Source organism: Mercenaria mercenaria, chromosome 18 (genome assembly GCF_021730395.1).
Source record: "Mercenaria mercenaria strain notata chromosome 18, MADL_Memer_1, whole genome shotgun sequence".
In the NCBI taxonomy this organism is placed as follows: domain Eukaryota; kingdom Metazoa; phylum Mollusca; class Bivalvia; order Venerida; family Veneridae; genus Mercenaria; species Mercenaria mercenaria.
In genome coordinates, this window is record NC_069378.1 from 39,389,244 (window position 1) to 39,413,123 (window position 23,880).

At 36.1% G+C, this 23,880-nt stretch overlaps 1 protein-coding gene across 10 annotated transcripts in view; it reads right to left on the reverse strand.

The window, feature by feature from the left end:
* LOC123538683 (titin homolog) overlaps positions 1-23,880 on the reverse strand; it is a 130,349-nt gene that overhangs the window by 12,900 nt on the left and 93,569 nt on the right. For 7 of the 10 annotated variants that reach the window (XM_053530193.1, XM_053530190.1, XM_053530197.1 and 4 more), the window contains 15 exons: positions 22,999-23,220; positions 20,316-20,468; positions 18,227-18,310; positions 16,624-16,727; positions 14,930-15,028; positions 13,642-14,662; positions 13,293-13,416; positions 12,570-12,988; positions 9,919-10,110; positions 7,557-7,727; positions 7,064-7,207; positions 6,351-6,646; positions 3,287-3,451; positions 1,199-1,849; positions 877-1,038 (listed from right to left, as the gene is read on the reverse strand). In XM_053530193.1, coding sequence (XP_053386168.1) covers positions 877-1,038; positions 1,199-1,849; positions 3,287-3,451; positions 6,351-6,646; positions 7,064-7,207; positions 7,557-7,727; positions 9,919-10,110; positions 12,570-12,988; positions 13,293-13,416; positions 13,642-14,662; positions 14,930-15,028; positions 16,624-16,727; positions 18,227-18,310; positions 20,316-20,468; positions 22,999-23,220 — 4,007 coding nt within the window. The remainder of the gene's footprint in view (positions 1-876; positions 1,039-1,198; positions 1,850-3,286; positions 3,452-6,350; positions 6,647-7,063; positions 7,208-7,556; positions 7,728-9,918; positions 10,111-12,569; positions 12,989-13,292; positions 13,417-13,641; positions 14,663-14,929; positions 15,029-16,623; positions 16,728-18,226; positions 18,311-20,315; positions 20,469-22,998; positions 23,221-23,880) is intronic. The other 3 variants (XM_053530194.1, XM_053530199.1, XM_053530198.1) reach the window with 3 other exon arrangements.

Sequence of the window (23,880 nt, forward strand, 5' to 3'; positions counted from 1 at the left end):
AAGCTTCAAACTTATATCTGAACTGAGCCAACATAAATTAATATAAACTAAATATGCTGACATTTACCTGACTTCCATCCCCTTTTCATTTTCTCCTCCAACAATCTTAACCTTCCAACAACATGATTACATTACCTGGTCAGGGTTGCCACTTAGTTGAGAAAATGAAATTCCCTGACTTTTCCTTGACTAAACAATACTTTTCACTGACCAGTACCACCAGATTTTTTCGGCCTCCTCCTCCCCTAAAGCCGTCCAATCCACCTTTTATATTTATTTTGTTTCAGATATAACAAACTTTCATTAACAAATACACCCCTACAAAGCAGGAAAAGTATAGGATTAGTCTGCTCTGGAGGCAAGGGTTACAAAGCCTTTCAGTCTTCAAAACTCCAAAGTTAACATAAAACTGAAATTGAGTCAAACACATTTAAATTATGTTGATAATTACACCAAAATGTGTTTGGAAATACCTATAAATACTGCTTGAAGACTGTCATAGCAACTTAACATTTTTAACATCAACCCAGAATTTCAATTTTCCCTGATTTTTCCCTGACTTATAGAGTTTCATTTGTCACTGACCATTATCAAAATTTCCCTGACAATTCACTGAGCTCGAAAAAAAAATTCCCTTGACTTTTCAAGGTAAGTGGCAAACCTGCTGGTCTCCATCGCCTTTTGTAAGTTAACCTTTAAGAACAAGCATTACCTTCCCAAATCATGCTTACATTTGCCTGATTTTCACCCTGGGTAAATCTATGCTGGTTGTAAATGACTCTAGCTATCTATGACTCCTGTTTCCCTCTGCAGAGAGGACAACACCTTGTCTACTTCAACACTGCTTCCAATTATCAAAAGTCTATAATAAAGTACCTGTTTTTCACTAGAAGCCACATGTGCTACTGTTTGAGCTACTTCATTTTCAATTTGACCCAATCTGTCTTTCTCTTGAAGAGCATTTACAGCCTTCATTTTGTCCTGCAGTGACATCACTTTATTCTCTAAATGTGTAACAGTGCTGGCAGCTAGGTATATCTGAAGTACAAGGGAATATTATCTCAACTGTTTTGAACTAATAGAATGTAGAAGAAAGATACTTCTACCTAGCAATCTGAAATATTATTAAAGCTCTTCAAAATAAGTTTGTTTCAAACTTGGAAGGGTAAAATTTAGGTACATAACATGGGTAACAAACCTTTTCCTCGGTATGAGCTCTCTGAGTTTCCTCCCTTGGTGACAGCTCTGATGCTTTCCTCTGCATTATTGGAGTGTCAATTATATAAAAATCTCTCTGATAACGTTGCTTATTTTCCCTTTTTGGTCCCAGATTGACAGTTAGTATGTCACCAGAACTATCATGAGTAATGTTCAGATCTGTGGCATCCATGGAGACATCTGGAGAATGTGTCACACAACTAGTATCACTTACAGTGTGTTTATCTGTTTGTAATGTATCATTATGCTGAGATTCCTTGTTGTCCTTGGCAACACTTGTGTCCTCATTTGAACTTGACCTTGAATATGTCCGTCTGCCACTCTTAACTTTCTGTTTAACATCTCTAGTATTTCCCATGTTTATAGTCATAGGGTTGAGGTTAAATAAGATTTCACTTTTTTGGGAGTCATTGCTCGTATCTTGCGATGTTTCCATGGTAACGTCACTTGTATCACAGACAATATGAGAAGCGTCACTATCGGGATTAAATACCCGCTCAGTATCTGAGTTTCTAGGTGTACTGGTAGCCACATCATCAACACCCTTCTCCCTCATTACATAGGCATCAGTATTATTTAGGTAGTCAAGTGTAGATTTTGTTGCTTTCCTTACATTTTCTGCTGCTCCCTGCTGTAAAATAAAACTTTTTAGTAAATGTTGTTCAAATATAATGTTTATCATTTCTTGACCAATCTGGCTACATGATTTCACACAATCTTTTCTAGCAAAAAGCTACACAGGAGAATTTTCCATAGCAATAAGCACTGATTATAATCAAGTGTTTGGGACAAGCAGGAATGCAGACTTCCACCAACAGTAATGTTAAGTTATTAACAATGTCAAGCAAAACAAGGTCAAGCAATGATAAAGACACCACATGGGCATGTAATGTCATTATGCTATTCTAAAAATTAAAATATGTGACTTTATCACGTGTATTTTTTTACTCATCTGAAAACATCATGACCATCTGTCCATAGTTGTACATTATTGTACTGGACATTTGTAACTGACATTGAGAAACACAAGCTAGGTTCTTTCAAAGCTATATAGCCAACAAATAGAAACAAAACACTTTCTTTCATGTCTTTTGAGACGGAACAAAACAATATTCTATTTAATCTCCTTCCTTATAACAAAGTAACATTCAGCTGATTCTTACACTTTTCTAATCTTCTATTTTGAGTTTATAATTTGCGTCAGTGAACAGTTTGAATGACAAGAGTTTGAAGTAAGCTATAGAATTATCTTATTCTGAGTAAAGATTTCAATCTGGAGATGTGTGTAACATGTTATATATGAGTTATACTAAAATCAAACATAAAGAAGCATTCTACAAGAAATCCACACATGAACTGTAATATCCTAACTAGGTGTTTTTGTCACAAAAACATGTCTCCCCCTATGTATACCTTTAGCTCTGGTGGCCATTTTGTGCAGTGAAATGGAACGTGACGGCAATATGCACAACTAGGCTTGGTACTGATCATTCCTGTGAAATTTCATCGAAATCTGTCCTACAGTTTTGACCTGTGAAAGTCGGACAAGATTTTTTTATTTTTAGCTCTGGTGAGCATTCTGTGCAGTGAAGTGAAACGTGACGGCAATATGCACAACTAGGCTTGGTACTGAACATTCCTGTGAAATTTCGTGGAATCTAGCCAGCAGTTTCACCTATGAAAGCCGGACAAGCTTAAGGCAAAAGGACGGACAGACGGCGTAGGCAAAAACAATAATATACATAATACAGACATTTATTTCATGAGATTCAGTTCTTTATCTGAATATCAGTTAAACTGCCACCAGCAATAATGTTTTGACTGCAAGCTGAGGTAGCCAAGCTGAAAAATGCAGTCTGTGACTGATTTCTGTATTACTGTAAGATATAAACAACAGAAGAAAACGAAGTACATGTATACTTCTTTTTTCATATTCCCTTTATTCATTAAAAGTTCTTGATTTTCTGAAGTAGAGTAAAGGAAAGGATTATATAAGATGGAGGGTTACTCACAACATAAGGTGTGTTAAGCAAGCATAGGCATTCACCATAAAGCAAGCAGCACTCACCATTACATAAAATTGGTTAGAATATTCTATAACAGCAGAGCCAGGAAGTGTACTTATAACCCCGTTATTGTTCTCAGCGTCATCCGAATTAACCGAATAAACATCTGACTCTAGGTCTTCTAGAAGCTTGTCCATGGCTGCGATACTTTTGTCAATCTCTGTTAACTGTGAGGTTAGTATGGAGAGATAAATAGGGTGAGATAATTCATAAGTGAGTTGTGCCAAATGATACTGCTCCATAATATTCTTAAATGTTTACCTTTCTGAGAAAGTTTCAATTTTACAGGACTTTAAACAGAAAATTCCTTTATAATGCTTCAACAGTCTTGCATATTTTTAAGCATAAAACTAGATATACAAGAAAAATTTTGAATTCTTAGTAAACAAGAGGACCATGATGGTCCTAATTCACTCATCTGACATTTACAGTTGGACTGAATAATATCGGATCAAAGAACATTGCTGTAAAATTGTTCTAATATCAGGCCAGCAGTTTCAGTGAAGAAAGTTTTCTAAACAGTCATGTAGGGAAAACTAGCCCTGTCCCCTAGTGACCAAGTTTTTTTTAAACACAAATGAATTATTCGAAAGAATTTTGTAGAGGGTCACCAAAGGAGCATAGCTGTGAAATTGTTTTCAAATCAATCCTGCAGTTTTAAAGGAGAAGTGTTTTTAAAGCTTTCCAAACAGTCATACAGAAAAATTAGCCCAGCTCCCAGGAAGCCATGCTTTTTAACAAATCATTATGGCTTGAAGGAAATTGGAAGAGGGTCAGCAAAGGAACATTGCTGTGAAATTATTTAGAAATCAAGCCAGCAGCTTCAGAGAACTTTTCAAAATTTTCCAGATAGTCATAGGAAGGAAACTAGTCCCATCTCCTGGAGGCCATGTTTTTCAAAGCAGAAGGAATATTTAAAGGAACTCTGGAGAGGGTCATCCAAGGAACATTGCTGTGAAATTATTTTGAAATCAGGCCAGCAGTTTCAGTGAAGAAAATTTCCAATAAAGCAATAAAGGGAAAATCAGTCTTCCCCCACCCCCACACACTTGCTGCCATGCTTTTTAACAAAACAGAATTATCTGAATGAATTTGGTAGAGGGTAACCCAAGGAACATTGTAAAATTATTCTGATATTGGCCCAGCAGTTTCAGAGAAGATTTTCAAACTTTTCCATATACTAGGCATACTGGAAAAACCAGTCCCACCCCTTGGCGGCCATGTTTTTTTTTCTAAGAAAGAATTATTTCAAGGAATTTATTAGAAGGTCACCCACAAAAGATTCTGAAAAAATCATTTTGAGATAGGGCCAGCAGTTTCAGAGAAGATCTTCCAAGTTTTCTATATAGCCATACTGGGAAAATTAGTCCTGCCTCCAGATGGCCATGTCTTTAAAAACACAGCAACAAAAAAACAGAATAATTTGAGAAAAAATTGTAAATGGTCACCCAAGTAACATTTCTTTGAAATTATTTCAAAATTGGGTCAGTGGTTTCTGAGCATAAGTGTTTTTAAATATTTTTTTTTAAAGTAGTTCCTTTTGGTTGCCATGGCAACAAGAATTCTGCATGACCAAGATTTAAAGAAGCATGGAAGTGGACCACCCAAGGAACACTCCTGTGAACTTTTGTTGAAACTGGTGAGTGATTTAGGAGATGTGGTTTAAAGAACTTGTGGATGACAATTGACGGATGATGGACAGACAGACGATCCTTCAGCTGAGCTAAAAAAGGCATGTTCTATGATATATGACCATAGTTCTGTGCCAGGTTATACATTTCTGTACATACCTATTTCATCAAAAGATTACATGATAAATAAAACTTTTTTTTTCTATTTACAGGAACAATATCATTTGGCTTAGCTTAAGTGAACCCAGATCAAGTATCTTCAAGTTTAGAATATATTTCTAGTATACCATTCCCTTGCAATTATCAATTCTTTTGAAAATATTTTTCTAGCAAAACAGCCTACACGTATCAATATCTGTTTTTAATAAGAATCTAGTCGTTTCATGTTTTATATTCACTGTGGAGTTCTGAAATAGCAAACAAGAAAACCACAATACTGAGAGAAGGTTTAAGTCTGAATACAAACATCGAGAAGGCTAGAAAAATATTTTCATGGAAGTATATACAGTAAAACACCGGTCACCCAAATTTACAAGGAAGTAGCAAAATGTTGGAGTTCTTCAGGGTTCCCAGCTTTCAAAACATAGAAAATATCTGGAAAAGGGTTAGGGACCAGTATGATTGCTTCAGTCAGCTCTGACTTATTGATGCCTGAGTGAGCGGTGTTTCTTTGTAAATTTTGTAGTTGGTCCTGGTATCAGCAAAACTTTAAGCACAACAACCAAGTACAATGTACAACGTAGGATTTTAACATGCATTTAATTTCAAATTTCTAGCAATTTTATAGCTACTTTTCATGTTATCGTTTTAGACACAATTTCTAGCAATAAGAGCCTAGTTAACACTTAGGAGGTTGCTGAACCAATACAGTATCTGTATAAATTCTGTGATAGAGTTATCCATCACCAAGGTAAGAAATAAAGAAATTCCTCCTTAAACTTGTTCTATCAGTCCTTGTCTTTAAGTCAAAAAGATTCAACATTTTTTTCCAGAATACAAATATATTATTTTTAATTATGAAAGAACACCATTTGAAGGAATTTCTCTATTTCATGTTTCCCATTGACTAATGTGAATTTTATAAGCACAAGGAATCTGATGGTTTGAACAAGTATGACAGCAAATTGTTCTCAAATACTCTGGTTATCTTCCTCTTCACTTAACAAATCATTTAAATATTTTCATACTCAAAATTTTCATTTATTAGTAAAATAGCCATTGTAAAAACCCGATTTTTTGAAAACCAGAAGTCCAGTTTGTTAAACCATCTTAATAATTTAACTTGAAAGAAAAGTTTGTCAGTCAAACCATTACAGGGTGGGAGGAGAAAATTTAGTCCATTACCTTATATTACAGATTCTAGATAGTTAAATAGTACTCTCCCTGGAACAAAGCACATGTAAAATCACACAAAATTGACAAAACTCAAATTTACCTCCTTCGATGAAGAGAGTATATCTTCTGCAACGTCAGACACACTTTCTCTTGTCATTGCAACTCTTTCACTCAAATTATGTAACTCGGAATCATTGTTTTTGTCTTTAGGTGACTTTGGCATTTTGTTTGATGACAGTGATACTGAAGGTGATGATGGTGATGACTTGGCAGATCTTGCAGAAGATTTAGACCGTCCCAGGCCCAGGTATGACAGGTCAGGAAAATCTGACTCTGTTTTCTTTTTAACGTCTGATTTTTCAGACTTTGGAGATTTGGCAGTCACTGGAACACTTTCTGGAAATAACAAAAAAGCTCGAAATATAATGCCAAACAATGAAATTTAATTTTTTTGACACTTGACTTTGAACATGTGCTATTTGAATATGAGTTGATGATTGAACATTCAACCAGTTTCATAGATATCTTTCAAGAGTCTTAGAAGATATGGACTGGATAAGCAATCAAAGGCTCAAATGTTCTACCCAAAGTTTTGGCCAGCGCAATGGGAACATGGCTTTTGCTCATTTGCAAGATAAAAAAAACATCAACTTCCTTCAAAGGCTTAGGAAGGTACAGAATGGAGGACAGTCCACAAGAAACTGTAAAAATTTTCATTTACAGAAAACAAGACATTATGTACTAAACACTTTATACTACAAAATGTATAATATATGTAAAGGTTAAGATGCATTAAGAGAAAAGGAAATATACCTGGTTTACTTCTTGGCTCTACAATGAGTTGTGCACTGGAACGAGCCTCTCCAGCAACATTTTTGGCAAGTGCACAATATTCAGCATCTTCATCCATTGTGGCTGAATCAATTGCCAGGATGTAGTCTCGGTTTCCAAATCTCTCTGTAAATATGTAATAAAGGCATTTAAAACTGGGTTGTTCTACTTTCTTGTATTGCTCGACTTATTTAAACCGCCTTACTTTATTTCTCTACTTTACTATATTGCTCTATCCTGATGAAACTGTAATTTTCTATTTTAATTATCAAAAGTTATATAGGCTTTTACAGATCCACAGTGATGTACCTATATACACTGAAATAGGCAACATCTGTAGTATTGTGAAAATAAATGTTACTTCAACAGTCACATTATGTAACATTTCTTACAGTTTTATCTAGATTTCGTACTTATCAATGGTGTACTGGAATACAGCATTAAACTATACAAGTGTTTGCAGTAATTCTCATACCAAGTCTATAGTTCAGTTGATTCAGGAGAAGCTTCCCATCTTTGTACCAGACGACCCTCGGCTGTGGAATGCCCTTCACCTTACATCTGAACTTTACACTTTGACCTTCCTTAATTTCTACATCCGATAAAGTCTTTAAGAACTCTGGTGCCTTCATTTCCGTAGTATTTTCTGAAATATAATGAAATGTTCTAACAACTTGATATATCGGTATTTTGGATGACGTAAGATTTTCTTCAATCAATACTAATTTAGGTGTATAAGAAGCTGATTTATAACATAAGTTACTCAATATATTTTTGTATGTTCACAATGTTTTTCTTTAATGTTCTGTTATTGTGCTATTTTTTTAACCTGTCAAATGTGTATACATTATACGCTCTGTGCATTCGATATTATAATAATAGGCCCAACTTCGGTGCTATCCGTATGTGTTACGGAAATAAATTTTGGTTAAGTGTCTAAATGCCATTATTAGTATTGTAAGTGAAACCCTTATTTGTCGTTCGTATCGATGGCTCAGTGGTTACAACACATGGCTTTTATGCGGGAAATTGCTGGTTCGAGACCATAAGTGAGAACATTTTTTATTTTCATTTTTAATTGTTTATTGGTTTATGTTTTAAATTACAAAGGGACACGTGAAAATCAAAATTCACGGGCTTCACGATTAAATGTGTTTTGTACTGAAATTATAGCGATCGAAACTGAATCATGAATATAGCTTGTTTTAGTTAATATCTATGAAATTGTAATATACTGAAATAAACCGTGAATAAAAATGATATTAAAGAAAAGAAATTAAACAAGACCTGTCACTAAGGGTGACAAATGCCCCCGCAGCACCTTGACCTTTGACCTGGTGACCCCAAAGTCAGCAGGGGTCGTGTACTCAATAAGTATTATCAGCATGTGAGGTTTGAAGGTCCTGGGTGCAGTGGTTAGCGAGTAAAGAGCCTTCATGCAAAAAGTTAACATTGGCCCCTGTGACCCTGACCTTTGACCTGGTGACCCCAAAGTCAGTAGGAATCGTGTACTCAATAAGTACTATCAGCATGTGAAGCTTGAAGGTCCTGCATGCAGTGGTTCGCGAGTAAAGTGCCTTCATGCCAAAAGTTAACGTTGTGACGAACGAACAAATGAACGAACGAACTAACGAACGGACGGACAGTTGAAAACTAATATGCCTCCCTTCTGGTGCATAAAAAGAGATAACAAGAGCTGTCTCCATAGGATGAAACATGCCCCCGATGGCACTTGGAATGAATAGTTATGGCCGATGTTAGAGTTTAGGACCTTTGACCTACAGACCTGGGTCTTGCGCGTGACACGCCATCTTACTGTGGTACACATTCATGCCCAATAATTTTAAAATCCATGCATGAATGACAAAGATATGGACCGGACACGCCCATCAATGCACTATCATGAAATATGACCTTTAACGTCTAAGTGTGACCTTGACCTTTGAGCTACGGACCTGGGTCTTGTGCGCGACACGTCGTCTTACTGTGGTACACATTCATGCCAAGTTATTTGAAAATCCATCCATGGATGACAAAGATATGGATCGGACACGAATGCACTATCATGAAAAATGACCTTTAACGTCTAAGTGTGACCTTGACCTTTGAGCTACGGACCTGGGTCTTGCGTGCGACATGTCGTCTTACTGTGGTACACATTCATGCCGAGTTATTTGAAAATCCATCCATCGATGACAAAGATATGGACCGGACACGAATGCACTGTCATGAAAAATGACTTTTAACGTCTAAGTGTGACCTTGACCTTTGAGCTACGGACCTGGGTCTTGCGCGCGACACGTCATCTTACTGTGGTACACATTCATGCCAAGTTATTTGAAAATCCATCCATCGATGACAAAGATATGGACCGGACACGAAAATTGCGGACAGACCGACAGACTGACAGAATGACAGACGGTTCAAAAACTATATGCCTCCCTTTGGGGGCATAAAAATAAAGAAAAATAATACAATGGAGGAAATATTCGATAAAATGTACATTTACAAAGTGTTTGTGGAAAAAAAAAATACAGATACTGCACGGATTCGATCTTAAGAGCTCGAGGTTTCATGCTACTGACAGTGACCACTGAGCTACTATCGAACCTCCGTATACACGCTTTAAATATACACCATTTTAATTGCAGGTTACTTTCCGTACACTGTACGGAATGTACCGAAAATCAACCGAAGATTAAATATTCTGTGCACCGACCATGTAATCAATATGCATTTTGACAGGTCAATAAAATAGTACAATACACAGGCTGCCTTATCAGATATAAAACTCCACTTAACAATCTAACAGCATTACTTTCAAAACAATAACTTACTTTTGACATTAAGTATAAGGTACTGACAGCAGCGACCTTTCTCATTTATAGCCATACACATATACTGGCCTGCGTCTGCTTTCGTCATGTTGTACATGTTTATACTTTGACGACTGCCATCCTTTATAATCTCATAGTTCTCAGAATTTTCCAGCTCTTCAACCTCTTCTCGTACCTTGTACCAAAATACATCTACAAACAAATAGAACAAACGTAGAACAATAGTACATCTGCAGACTGTTTACTTCACCACTAATAACCACTGTAACTTATGGACTCATTAGTGAATATCTCAACAATAATTTTACCCCTTGTCCCCCCTACCCACACACACCTATCATCAGCAATATGTATCTAATCAGAAAGGTTGTTTACTTTATAATTTAAACAATGCAGGGTGAGAATACAGAACCAAAATGAATTTAAAACAGGTAATGCTAAATTTTTGCATTTTTAATGTTAACAAAAGTAAATTTCTATACTTTGATTCAGCTCTTTCAAGAACACCTTAAACAAGAGCTGTCCGTAAGACAGCCAAGCTCGACTATTCGAAATATTGTCACAGAAGCAGGAAATTATTACCCAAAATGTTAAATATCAAAAGAGTTTTAAGTTCGAAAGGGGACATAATTTGACCAAAATACACATCAGAGTTATGGGACTTGGTGCTATCAACTAGTTTTATAACCCCGAAGAAACATATTAAGTTTCAATTCAATATCTGCATTAGTTTTGGGGATAGTAACTTGCATGTAAAACTTTAACCAGAATTTTCTAAGTCCAAAAGGGGGCATAATTTGCTCAAAATACATGTTAAGAGTTATGGAACTTGACCCAGTGAGGTTGGTAATTGACCTAGAAAAAGAATAAATAAGTTTCAAAGCTATATGCCTTTTGGTAATAGCTGTATGTACTTGCACGCAAAACTTTAACCAGGATTTTCTAAGTCCAAAAGGGGGCATAATTTGCCCAAAATACATGTCAGAGTTATAGGACTTGGTGCTATCAACTAGTTTTATAACCCCGAAGACACATGTGAAGTTTCAATTTAATATCTGTAGTAGTTTTGGAGATAGTTACTTGCATGTAAAACTTTAACCAGGATTTTCTAAGTCCAAAAGGGGGCATAATTTGGCCAAAATACATGTCAGAGTTATGGGACTTGACCCAGTGAGGTAGGTAATTGATCTAGAAAAAGAAAAAATAAGTTTCAAATCTATATGCCTTTTAGTAATAGCTGTATGTACTTGCACGCAAAACTTTAACCAGAATTTTCCAAGTCAAAAAGGGGGCATAATTTGGCCAAAATAAAGGTCAGAGTTATGGGACTTGCTGCTATCAACTAGTTTTATCACCCCGAAGACACATGTGAAGTTTCAATTCAATATCTGCATTAGTTTTGGAGATAGTAACTTGCATGTAAAACTTTAACCAGAATTTTCTAAGTCCAAAAGGGGGCATAATTTGGCCAAAATACATGTCAGAGTTATGGGACTTGACCCAGTGAGGTAGGTAATTGATCTAGAAAAAGAAAAAATAAGTTTTAAATCTATATGCCTTTTAGTAATAGCTGTATGTACTTGCACGCAAAACTTTAACCAGAATTTTCTAAGTCCAAAAGGGGGCATAATTTGGCCAAAATGAAGGTCAGAGTTATGGGACTTGGTGCTATCAACTAGTTTTATAACCCCGAAGACACACGTGAAGTTTCAATTCAATATCTGCATTAGTTTTGGAGATAGTAACTTGCAGGTAAAACTTTAACCAGAATTTTCTAAGTCCAAAAGGGGGCATAATTTGCTCAAAATACATGTTAGAGTTATGGAACTTGACCCAGTGAGGTTGGTAATTGACCTAGAAAAAGAATAAATAAGTTTCAAAGCTATATGCCTTTAAATGATAGCTGTATGTACTTGCATGCAAAAACTTAACCAAGGTGTGACGCTGACGCCGACGCCAGGGTGAGTAGAATAGCTAGAATATTCTTTGAATAGTCGAGCTAAAAAACGAGAGCTGTCTCAGGACAGCGATGCTCGACTACTCAACAGCCTTGTCTAATGAACATAAAAGTTGAAAAGGGGGCATAATAAGGGGTAAAAATGCAAAACAGAGTCATGGAACCTGCACAATACATGTCAACACATCACAGTTGACAAGTGTGCAAAGCTTCAATTAATTCCCATTAGCAGGTACTGAGATACCAGCTTAGATACAAAAACGTAACCATAAATTGCTAAGCTGAAAAAGGGGCATAATTTTATAAAAAGTAGACTTATTGAACATGTGCACTGCATGCCAGATCATCAAAGTATACAAGTGTATGAAGTTTCAATGCATTCCCATCAAAGGGTACCAAGATATCAGCTTACATACAAGTCAAAAAAGGGGCATAATTTTGTAAAAGTGCAAAATAGAGTTATGGAACCTGTCCAATATAAGTCAGTTTATCGCAGTGAATAAGTGTGTGAAGTTTCAATCCATTAACACAAGTGGTTACTGAGATACCAGCTTACATACAAAAACTCAACCAAATAGGGATGCCGACCCTAGTGAATGGGCGTGTCCAATAGATTTACCTATTCTTTGAATAATAGAGCTAAAAATCCACATTGAATCAATACATAAGAGGTATACTTAAATAAACTATATACCTATTGGCTGGGTACCAGCAACTCTACATGTTAATTTAGCCAGTTCCCCTTCAGATATGGTTAAACTATCTGGTGGAATTTCAAATTTGGGATCATCTCCTTCTGCGGGTACAAGTTCTTCTGACAACTTTAACACTGACTTCTCACTCACACGGCTGTCAAAACTATACTGTTCTGGTTTGTTACCACGGAAACCAGAATCGGAGAAAGATGAATTTGGTCGAGACACGATAGATTCTGCATCTGATTCTCCCTCTGTCTGGATTGAGATGTTGGCGAGAGCAGATGCTTGTGTAGAACTGGATGTTTTACGTGTTATACGTGCTATTTCCTCACTTGTTCTTGCATAAAATGAACTTTCCTCATCACTCAGATCTCTGTTCTCATTTTCGGACAAATCAGACATGTCATCAACATCTCTGTTCAAATACACAAGTTAAATTTTTGTAAGACATCAACAGTGTACCACCTCCAACAATACATGAGAAAAAATCAATACAAGGTCTTTGTTCATATCTAACCTATATTCACAAACATGATTCAATGAACATAAACAGTACCCTCACCACAGCTCATGATCTCCCTGGTCTTAACTGGCAGAAATGTATACAAGTTGCTAAGAATTTTTCTGTTTCAGTACTTTCATATCTAATCCTGGAATAATAGTATGAAAATAACTTTAGTGAATTAGCTGTTGCAAGACAAATGAACTAAATCACGCACCTGTTTCCAATCTGAGGAGCCAGTATTTCATTGGGTTTTGGCACCATCACATAACCATCTCCAAATTCAGCGGAAAGTCGGTTCTTACTGGAGATGTTGTTATATGGAGCCATACCACCAGCACCTATAATATGATCAACCTTTACATAGAATACAATCATAAAATCCCCTCTTCACATTCCAGCTGTTATTATATTAGAAATACAACAAAAATGCAAGAATTTAAGAACTTATCAGTGTTTTAAACAAATGCTTTGAATTCTATATTTGAAATTATTATTATTATAATGATTTTTTCATAGATATTTGTGGTAAGTGGAATGATGCAACATACTGAACCAGACTTTACCTTTAAAGATCCAGTTACCCCTCCAGTCTTGTTCATATTCAGCATCTTCATCTTCAATTTCCTCTTCTGCCAATTCTTCTTCAGTTTCTTCTAAAATTGGCGCTAAATTCATCGATAATAAATCTGGGTCAACTTCATTTAAACCAAAATCATGATATTCATAATCCAAGTCACTAAAATCTGGTAGGCCACGATGTTCAGAATCATGAACTTTATCGTATGTAAAAAATCGGGACGAAAATTCTTCCTGGGACTCTTCATGATCAATTTTAACACATTCCATACTTTCCTCTATTGGTTCTGGTTCAATTTCTTCAACAAATTTAGCTTCCTCATACAATGGTCTTGGAACAACTTCTCGTGCAAAAGTTCGTAATTTTTCAAATTCTTGTTTCAGAATAATCTCATCTTCTTTATCATCAGTTTCTGAAACACCCGAACCTAATCTAGGTCTTGCTTTATTAGAATCATAATTTTCCAACTCAGAATCATGTTTCCGATGCCTGTTTTCACCAGAACTTGACCTGCGTCTCTCATTATCAGACTCTGAATGTCCAGAGCTTACTCCGAGTCTTTGATTTCCTGGCTCTATATCATCAGAATGTAATCTTTTTCTCCTGTCTCTTTGAGTATGTTCTCCATCTATAACATCATCTTCAAACACATCAAACGTTTCATGAGGTGACTGCCTTCCTGAGATTCTAACTTCACCATCAGTATCATTCTCATTTTTATAATCCTCATGTCTCTCTGTCTTTGCCCATTTGGATCTGTCATTAATGTTTGCGTTAATATCACTTTCATTCCAGTTTGAATCTCTGTCTAATCTTTTTGCACCTTTGTGCAAAATGTGTTCATTTGGCACCATTTCATGTATATTAGGTTCTTCTGAAACTGAAGAGTCTCTACTCCTTACAACAGTTTTTACCTCTGACCCAGAAGATTCACTATTTCTCCTATTGTCTGCTGGTTCAACAAGATCTAAGTGAACACCGGTTTGATTTCTGTGTAATTCTAGCACCTGGAAGAATTAAAAAGAGAGAATTTCTCTTAACATACATGTAATATTTCTTTCTGCAAATGAATAGCAGTTGGACAAATTTAGTACTTTGGCCTTTTCTGAAGGAAGCCGAATATAAATGTGCGAGGTATTTATTACTAGAGGTTCATAACATTTAAGTGATGGGAAATAAAAAATACAGTAGTTTACTTTACAGTCAGTGAAATAATACACATCAGTTTATGTATCACAGTTCTGTATAACGAAATGTAAAATGCTCTACCATACCCTTGCAATAACAGCCTGAGCAATTTGGTCCTCCAATGATTTTTGTTCCCCTGAATCATCAGAAAGGGATGACAGATCTGATACTGCCTCATCACTTGTCTGAAACATAAAGCATTTAATACAATTGAGAATGCCAGATCTGATACTAGCTTATCACTTGCCTGAAAAAGTCATCTACGACATTTTCTCAAATAGCCAAATTTGCTGCTAAAAGAAAGGGAACCATTTTTGCATATACCACATTATTTATAAACAAATCCATTTTTGTCTGTCAATATACAGATAGAAACAAGAGCTGTCACTAATGGTGACAAATGCCCCCGCAGGGCCTTGACCTTTGACCTGGTGACCCACAGTCAGTGGGGGTCTCAGCATGTAAAGTTTGAAGGCCCTGAGTGCAGTGGTTCGCGAGTAAAGTGCCTTCATGCAAAAAGTTAACATTGGCCCCTGTGACTTTGACCTTTGACCTGGTGACCCCAAAGTCAGTAGGGGTCATGTACTCAATAAGTACTATCAGCATGTAAGTTTGAAGGTCCTTGGTGCAGTGGTTCGCGAGTAAAGTGCCTTCATGCAAAAAGTTTACATTGGCCCCTGTGACCTTGACCTGGTGACCCCAAAGTCATTAGAGGTCGTGTACTCAATAAGTACTATCAGCATGTGAAGTTTGAAGGTCCTGGGTGCAGTGGTTTGTGAGTAAATTGCCTTCATGCAAAAAGTTAACATTGACCCCTGTGACCTTGACCTTTGACCTGGTGACCCCAAAGTCAGTAGGGGTCATGTACTCAATAAGTACTATCAGCATGTGAAGCTTGAAGGTCCTGGGTGCAGTGGTTCGCGAGTAAAGTGCCTTCATGCAAAAAGTTAACGTTGTGACGAACTAACGAATGGACGGACAGTTGAAAACTAATATGCCTCCCTTCGGGGCATAAAAAAAACTAGAAATACATTCTGCATGCCCACGGGCAGAATGTTGAGCCCTCCAGCACATCTGGTCTCTAAGTGTGACTTTGACCTTAGCCCTAGGGACCTGGTTTTTGTGCACGACACTCCGTCTCATAATGGTGAACATTCATGCCAAGTTACATCAAAATCCCACCATGCATGAAGAAGAAATGCTCCGGACAAACTTCAATTTGACCTTTGACCTCTAACTGTGACCTTGACCTTTGAGATAGGAACATGGGGTTGCGCATGACACTCAATGAGGTAAATATTCATGGCAAATATAAAGATTGGTCCATGCATGTCAAAGTTATGGTCCGGACAAAATCGGACGGATGCGTGCACATACACCGACCCACCAAAAGTGACAGAAGTGGGCTCGATAAAAATGGTCTGAACATAATAAAAAATCACCATAAATTAGAACACTTCTGGATAAATTCCAGTAAAATGAGCTGTTCTTCCAGATATATGTTTGTTTACCATTGTCACGCAAATGACACCTAAAATTTGACATCTATATTTGCCAACTGATCTTAATACTTTGTCTGCATGCCATTCATATTGTGCAGGAAGTTAATAATATAAACATTCTGTTTGTCCTGTATACTGCTCAAGAAATATGATCTCTAAAGTGTTTACAGTGAGGATAGTGACAGAGGAAGGATGGATGGACAGATGATCACAATACCTTATCCTTGAGTTTTATGTGATCAGGTAAGAATAAAGTACAAGGGCAATGGTATACCAACCAGATCTAGTGATTCACCCAGTCTGTCCTCGACCAGTTTAGAGATCATCTGTTTCACTTTTAGAGACGTCAAGCCTGGATTATGAGCACAAGTTTCATCAAAACCTGCAAAGAAATCAATCGAGATAAATCATAAAACCTTTTTATTGTCCATTGCTCTATATTTCATGTCTTATATCCTCAATTTATCATAAACAGCTCTTAACAACTATCAATAAATGCTTGATTTATATGCACTGCTAATAAAAGCTGAAAGCAACATGTTTTTTATATAAAAAAAATAGAAAGTCTATTAAATTTCAAGTGTTTACTCAGTTGAACCACCGATATTCCTGTATACAATACTGCTCTAACCTTAACTACCACCAGGGGGTGGGGTAGAAAAACAGACTAAAGCAGGTCTATGGAAAACATATTATCCAGATCCTTTCTTTCACCTAACTGTCAAAATCCACAATCTAGACCATCCCACTATTAAGGCTAGTTTGAGATGGACCTATACCTGTCCTTAACAGAGGAGTTTCGCAGTCCTTTCTACAGCCAGTCAAGTCTCTGGAAGGGACTGACCAGTTTATCTATTACTTTCTACAGCCAGTTCTAGTGAGACAGACTGACCACATACTTCCAACAACTTGGTCTGCTCTTAGAATGGACTGACCAGTTTTATCATTTACTCTCTAAAGCAGATTTCAGCCTCTGGGACAGACTGACCAGTTTGTCACTTACTTTCAAGAGCAAGTTCCAGTCCCTGGGACAGAGTGACCAGTTCACACTTATTTTCTACAGCAAGTTCCAGTCCCTGGGACATATTGAGCAGTTTATCACTTACTTTATACAGCAAGTTAAAGTCCCTGGGACAGACTGACCAGTTTGTCACAGCAAGTTCAAGTCCATGGGACAGACTGACCAATTTAGCACAGCAAGTTCAAGTCCCTGGGGCAGACTTACCAGTTTATCACTTACTTTCTACAGCAAGTTCAAGTCCCTGAGACAGACTGACCAAGTTTAAGTCCCTGGGATAAACTGACCAATTTATCACTTATTTTCTATAGCAAGTTAAAGTCCCTGGGATAAACTGACCAGTTTATCACTGCAAGTTCAAGTCCCTGGGACAGACTAACCAGTTTATCACTTACTTTCTACAGCAAGTTAAAGTTCCTGGGACAGACTGACTAATTTATCACTTATTTTCTATAGCAAGGTAAAGTCCCTGGGACAGACTTACCAGTTTATCACTTACTTTCTACAGCAAGTTCAAGACCCTGGGACAGACTGACCAGTTTATCACTTACTTTCTACAGCAAGTTCAAGTCCCTGAGACAGACTGACCAGTTTATCACTTATTTTCTATAGCAAGTTCAAGTCCCTGAGAGAGACTGACCAGTTTATCACTTACTTTCTATAGCAAGTTCAAGTGTCTGGCACAGACCGACCAGTTTATCTCTTACTTTCTACAGCCAGTTCCAGCCTCTGGCACGGACTGATCAGTTTATTACTTATTTTCTACAGCCAGTTCAAGTCTCTGGGATGGACTGACCAGTTTATTACTTACTTTCTACAGCTAGTTCTAGTCTCTGGGACAGACTGGCCAGTTTATTACTTACTTTCTACAGCAAGTTCCAGTCTCTGGGACAGACTGACAAGGAGATCCTTCACTCTTCCTCTGTATGTAGTCATCAAATCTCCATCTGTATATTAAATGTAGTAACAAATATTTATTGTGAATGCCTTTCCATATGTTTTCTTATTTCTCAATGCCAGATAAATGTTTTTATGAAAGTTTTGGTGTCAATGAAGATCTTCAAAATGGTCGGTACATAATACCTTTGTTTATAATGTGGCTGCCACAGTTTTGGTTATGAACATAAAATATATTAATTTTTGTTAACTTCTATTTTCCATAATTGTTTTCTGCAATATTTGTCAAAGATGTGTGAAAACTGATTAACATATTGAAAGTTTTATTAAATCCATTACTTCTGTTTACCTCCCTTTATAACTCTGCTGTATAAGTTCATGTGTTGTACTGAAAATAGTGCTGACTGTAATTATGCAAAACATCTGTTTGATCAGCTGTTTTATCTGTTTTCAACATAAAATTTTAAGCCTTACGGAATTAACAAGTTGTTACATACACTGGGACCCCGTTATAACGCTGTCTTCGGGGTCCAAGGTTCGAGACCCGCGGATCTAGCGGGGTTAAATTTATAACGCGGGTTGATCGTATCAGCGGTATATGCAATACCCCACCCACCGGTAACGTATTTTGTACGGTGTTTTATGTTAATAAGAAATAAGAATCGTATAAACGGGACATTTATTTACCTTAAATGCTACTGAAAAATACATTAACAGAATTATAACGCTGTGTCATCTTCTCATTTTGTCGTGATTATAAAAGAAAATTGGATTTGTGTATCCCGGAAGTAAACATATATAACGCTGTGTGAGGAGTGCGCGGTCGTGAGAATTACATATGCACTGCAATTGCACTGGGGGTTTATGTAACTAAAAGAGAAAAAACGCGGACAGTCTTAAAAAAAATAATTTTGAATAGAGTTACATGAAGGAAATCGATAAATAAGATAGAAAATTTTTAAATCAGCGTCGTTGATATACGATATTAAAAAGGGAGCACATTCTCAGTAAGGCTTTCAGTGCGTCGAATCTTCGTTATTTCCGATGAATTGAGTGTGATGATTACGAAAAACGGCTGCAGTTTATTACAAAATTCGATTTTTTATTCACTCAAGTGATCATGTCATCTGCTTAATTGGTGCAAACTTAAACAGTTTGATAGTTGACTGACCAATGTTACACGCTTGTTATGCAAACAATCTAATTTTGACACGGTACTGATTGCATAATTGTCACATGTCTACATGTATTGAAACTTAAACAAAGGCAATACCAAACAAGTAAGCTAGCAGACGATTATTGATTTTTGTGACAGTTGACATGGAAAGGTGTTAAAGCACACAGGTACTTGTAGTTTTAACCTGGTTATGATCAAATTAAGTAACATCCGCGGATTTTTTTTTTTGTTTTTGTTTTTTTTTTTTTGTGATTTTTTTACCCTCTAAAATTTGGGCGCCAAGGCCATACAGCGTTACACCGAGGACCGCGGTATATCGAGAAGCGTTATAATGGGTTTCGAGTGTAGTAGCAAATTAACTTTCCAGCAATTATTGATTTCTTGTCCCTACCAACTTTTTCTCCTCAAGTTTCTAACAATTTCACCACTTCAGTCAGAGGTGGAGGGTAAAACTTCCCCCTCTAGATTTCATAAATGTTGGTCTCAGCACAATTCATTAAATATGGCTGATACAATGACTTTTGACCTGAACACTTTTGTTATTCTTGTAAATGTTTCCCTCAGGTAAATCAAGACACACATCTTTTTCACAAGTTTAAAACAAAACAAGCACGTTTCACTGCAAAATCTTCAATCTAACATAAAAACTGAAATATCCTCTGGTATTAGGAAATGTTATGTTAAATATTACATCACAGCAAAGACAATTTTAAATTTTCCTATAAAGTTTACTTTAAATACACCATTTTCTACTCACTCAACTAAAATGGAATCTGTTAGCTGAACAAGACATCAAAAATCCTCGTTTTGTCAAAGAAGCCAAGATCATGCTTTGTTTTTAAATAAATCAGTAATTTCTAGATTTTATGTACACTTACATGAAGTACTACCATATCCAGAGGGGACCTGCCCATCTCTCGGCGACAAAGCTTCAAAAGACTGTTGCATATCTTGAAGCAAGTTGTCAAAGCGAACCTTGAATTTTGCCTCTTCTGTTCGCTTTGTACTTTCAAAAGCTTCTTTGTATATATCTGAAAGTAGAGGATATGTTTAGACAATAAAATCTGGTACATTAATCTCACAGGGTCTTTCTAGAACAACATAATGAATTGATCTTAGGAAGACAAAATAGGAGACAAATATTTGATAAAATAATCTTAGAACTTCACTATATTGTCAGGTGAATGATCCTTCAGAAGTAAGACCACAATTCTCTATTTTGTTGTTGAAAAACCTAACCAAGAGTTACCACATACCAAACTAGACTTTTTAAAAATTTGAAATAACTGATGACTGTATGAAAATTGATGGCTGAAATTTTGTGTTGGGTTTTTAGAGAAACACCAACAAAATGTAGGCCATTTGGCAGCTTTTCCAGATTTGGATGGTGGAGGAAGAACCCAAGGTGCCCCTCCAGACATTTTTTTCAGGCACAGGCTTGCCCTGGATAGAACTGTCCACCTTTGTAAACTGGCTGGATAGCTGGAATACAAGACTTCAATACACAAGGTCTAACCAGGCCATCTTTACCTAGACCTCAATGTACAGATATATTAGATTACCAATAAAAAATCAATGAACCCATTAGTATGAGATAAAAATAGGCAAGTTTATTGATCAGGGTCATCTATTCATTAATTAGCTAAGATCAATTAATGTGATTTATTGTTTAGGCAATAACACCTGCACTGTGCAAAAAATGAAACAACTGATCCCAATTGTTACTGCAAAAGAAAGCAATACTATGTGTACACTAGTAATCAGGTACATACATCTATAATTTTTAGTTTATTGTTTAAACAATTCCACCTAAACATACAGGACAAAGTTCAGTTGGTGGTCAATAAGGTTGCAACATACTATGAACATCATTTGTAAGCTTGCATTAGTACTAATAGGGAAAAACTAAGGACAGTACAGCCCTTCCCAAAACAAACCTGATAACCGGGCTTTACAATATAACTTTTATATAATTTTCTTTCATGTTTAACAATTAAGTAAAGACAAAGTGTGTGTACTTAACACCTTACATGATATGTTACTGTATGGCTAAAACAAGGTTAAGATAAATTAACTAGAACTGGAAAACACTGACACACTGACACTGTTTGAAGGGCAAGAAAATTAATTTAGATGACAGTTATATTTTATGTCCATTCTGAGTTTTGGCTCCGCCTCACAAGCAGGTGTTAAAAGGCACTGGATGACCCAAGCTTGCCAAAACCACTAAAACAGTTAAATAAATTATATTTAACAAACATGTTGTCACTCATCACCTTTAACCAGCATCATTTTAAAACACAATCATGTTCATATGTTATGTTATAATCTTTGGACCATTTAGTCATAAAACTGTTAGCCAAACATTTCATTTCTTTATATATTGAAACAGACAAGCTTATAATGAAAATTCCAAAAACATCAGAAAGAATGTGAATTTTTATATAAAAACAACATCAGCATTGCCTAAATAGTTGAAAATGTTGACTTGACATCTAATTTGCATAATTAATTCCAACATAGTTACCTTTAGCTCATTGTAAACAAACATGATGGGTTATAATGAAATACAGCCAAAGTTTTTAATTTTTCGAACTATTTCATATGATTTATTAATCTTTCATATTAAGACAGATGGCACACTTTTTAGGTGTTTTATAAACTGTCACTAATAATGTCACCATATACAAACATTCATCTGATTATTATACGATAAACAAATGTAAAAAATTCAAAAAGATTGTTTAACAGCATTTCATTCATATTTGGCAGTGAACTTCCCCACCACTGTTCCCAGAATTACAAGCATTACCAGTTTTCTCTACTGGATGACAATCATTACCAGTTGTCCATTGAAAGGCAAACATTACCTTTTTCCTGTATTGACCAGTAAACAAAACCCACTTTCCATATCAGAGTAAAATTTAGGTGTTTTATATGAAGGGCAATCATTACCTCCTTCTTTCTACTAAAGGGCAATCTTTACTTCTTTCTCTATTGAATAACAATCATTAACTCGTTTTCCCTACAGAACAGCAATCATTTACTGTAATATCTATTGAAGGGCATTCATAACTTCTTTTCTTTATCCAGTGGCAACCATTAACCTCTTTTCTCAAATGAAGGGTAATTATTACCTCTCTTCCCTGTTCAGCAGTCATTATTCTTTTCTCTACTGAAGGGAACTATTACCTTTTTTCTATACACAAAGGAATTTCTTGCCTCTTTTCTCTACTGAAGAGAAATTATTACCTCTTTTCTATACACAAAGGAATTTCTTGCCCCTTTTCTCTACTGAAGAGAAATTATTACCTCTTTTCTATACACAAAGGAATTTCTTGCCTCTTTTCTCTACTGAAGGGAAACTATTACCTCTTTTCTTTACACAAAGGAATTTCTTGCCTCTTTTCTCTACTGAAGGGAAACTATTACCTCTTTTCTATACACAAAGGAATTTCTTGCCTCTTTTCCCACTGAATGGAAAATTTTACCCTTTTCTATTGAATGGCAATCATTACATTCTCAAGAGAAGAAAATTACTACCTGAAGAGAAACTAATACCTCTTTTCTCCTGTTCTTTTGAATCCAGATCTTCAATAGTCTGTGTTGGTGTTGTGGCCATCCTAGGGTGTGGCACTGGAGTTGTCTGGGTTGATATCTGTATACTCTCCAGGGATGTGTCAGGGGACGCATCATTGTTGTTGTTATAAGCTGTCCCGTTAGTTTGTCTTGGAGATATCTGGCCAAGTGGCGGCGGTGGAGAAAACAGGCTATTATCAATTTCTGAAAATATATCAAAAATAAATTTTTATATTTCTTTCACAGAATTATATTTATCATTAACATTTTCAAATTTCAAAAAAAGCTGTAAAACATGAGATTTAAATGTGTCCTATAGAAACATGTCCACAGCAGAATTTAAATGTGTCCTATAGAAACATGTCCACAGCAGAATTTAAACCTATATATGAAATATACCAATACTCATTTGTCTTGCTAATACCACTGATCAAAGTAATGTTGCTAATGATAAGGCTGATGTTGATATTGATATAGATGCTAACGCCACTGATCAAAGTAATGGTGCTAATAATAAGGCTGATCTTGATATAGATGCTAATACCATTGATCAAAGTAATGTTGCTAATAATAAGGCTGATCTTGATATAGATGCTAATACCACTGATCAAAGTAATGTTGCTAATGATAAGGCTGGTCTTGATACAGATGCTAATACCTCTGATCAAAATAATGTTGCTAATAAAGGCTGATGTTGATATTGATATAGATGCTAACGCCACTGATCAAAGTAATGGTGCTAATAATAAGGCTGATCTTGATATAGATGCTAATACCATTGATCAAAGTAATGTTGCTAATGATAAGGCTGATGTTGATACAGATGTTAACGCCACTGATCAAAGTAATGGTGCTAATAATAAG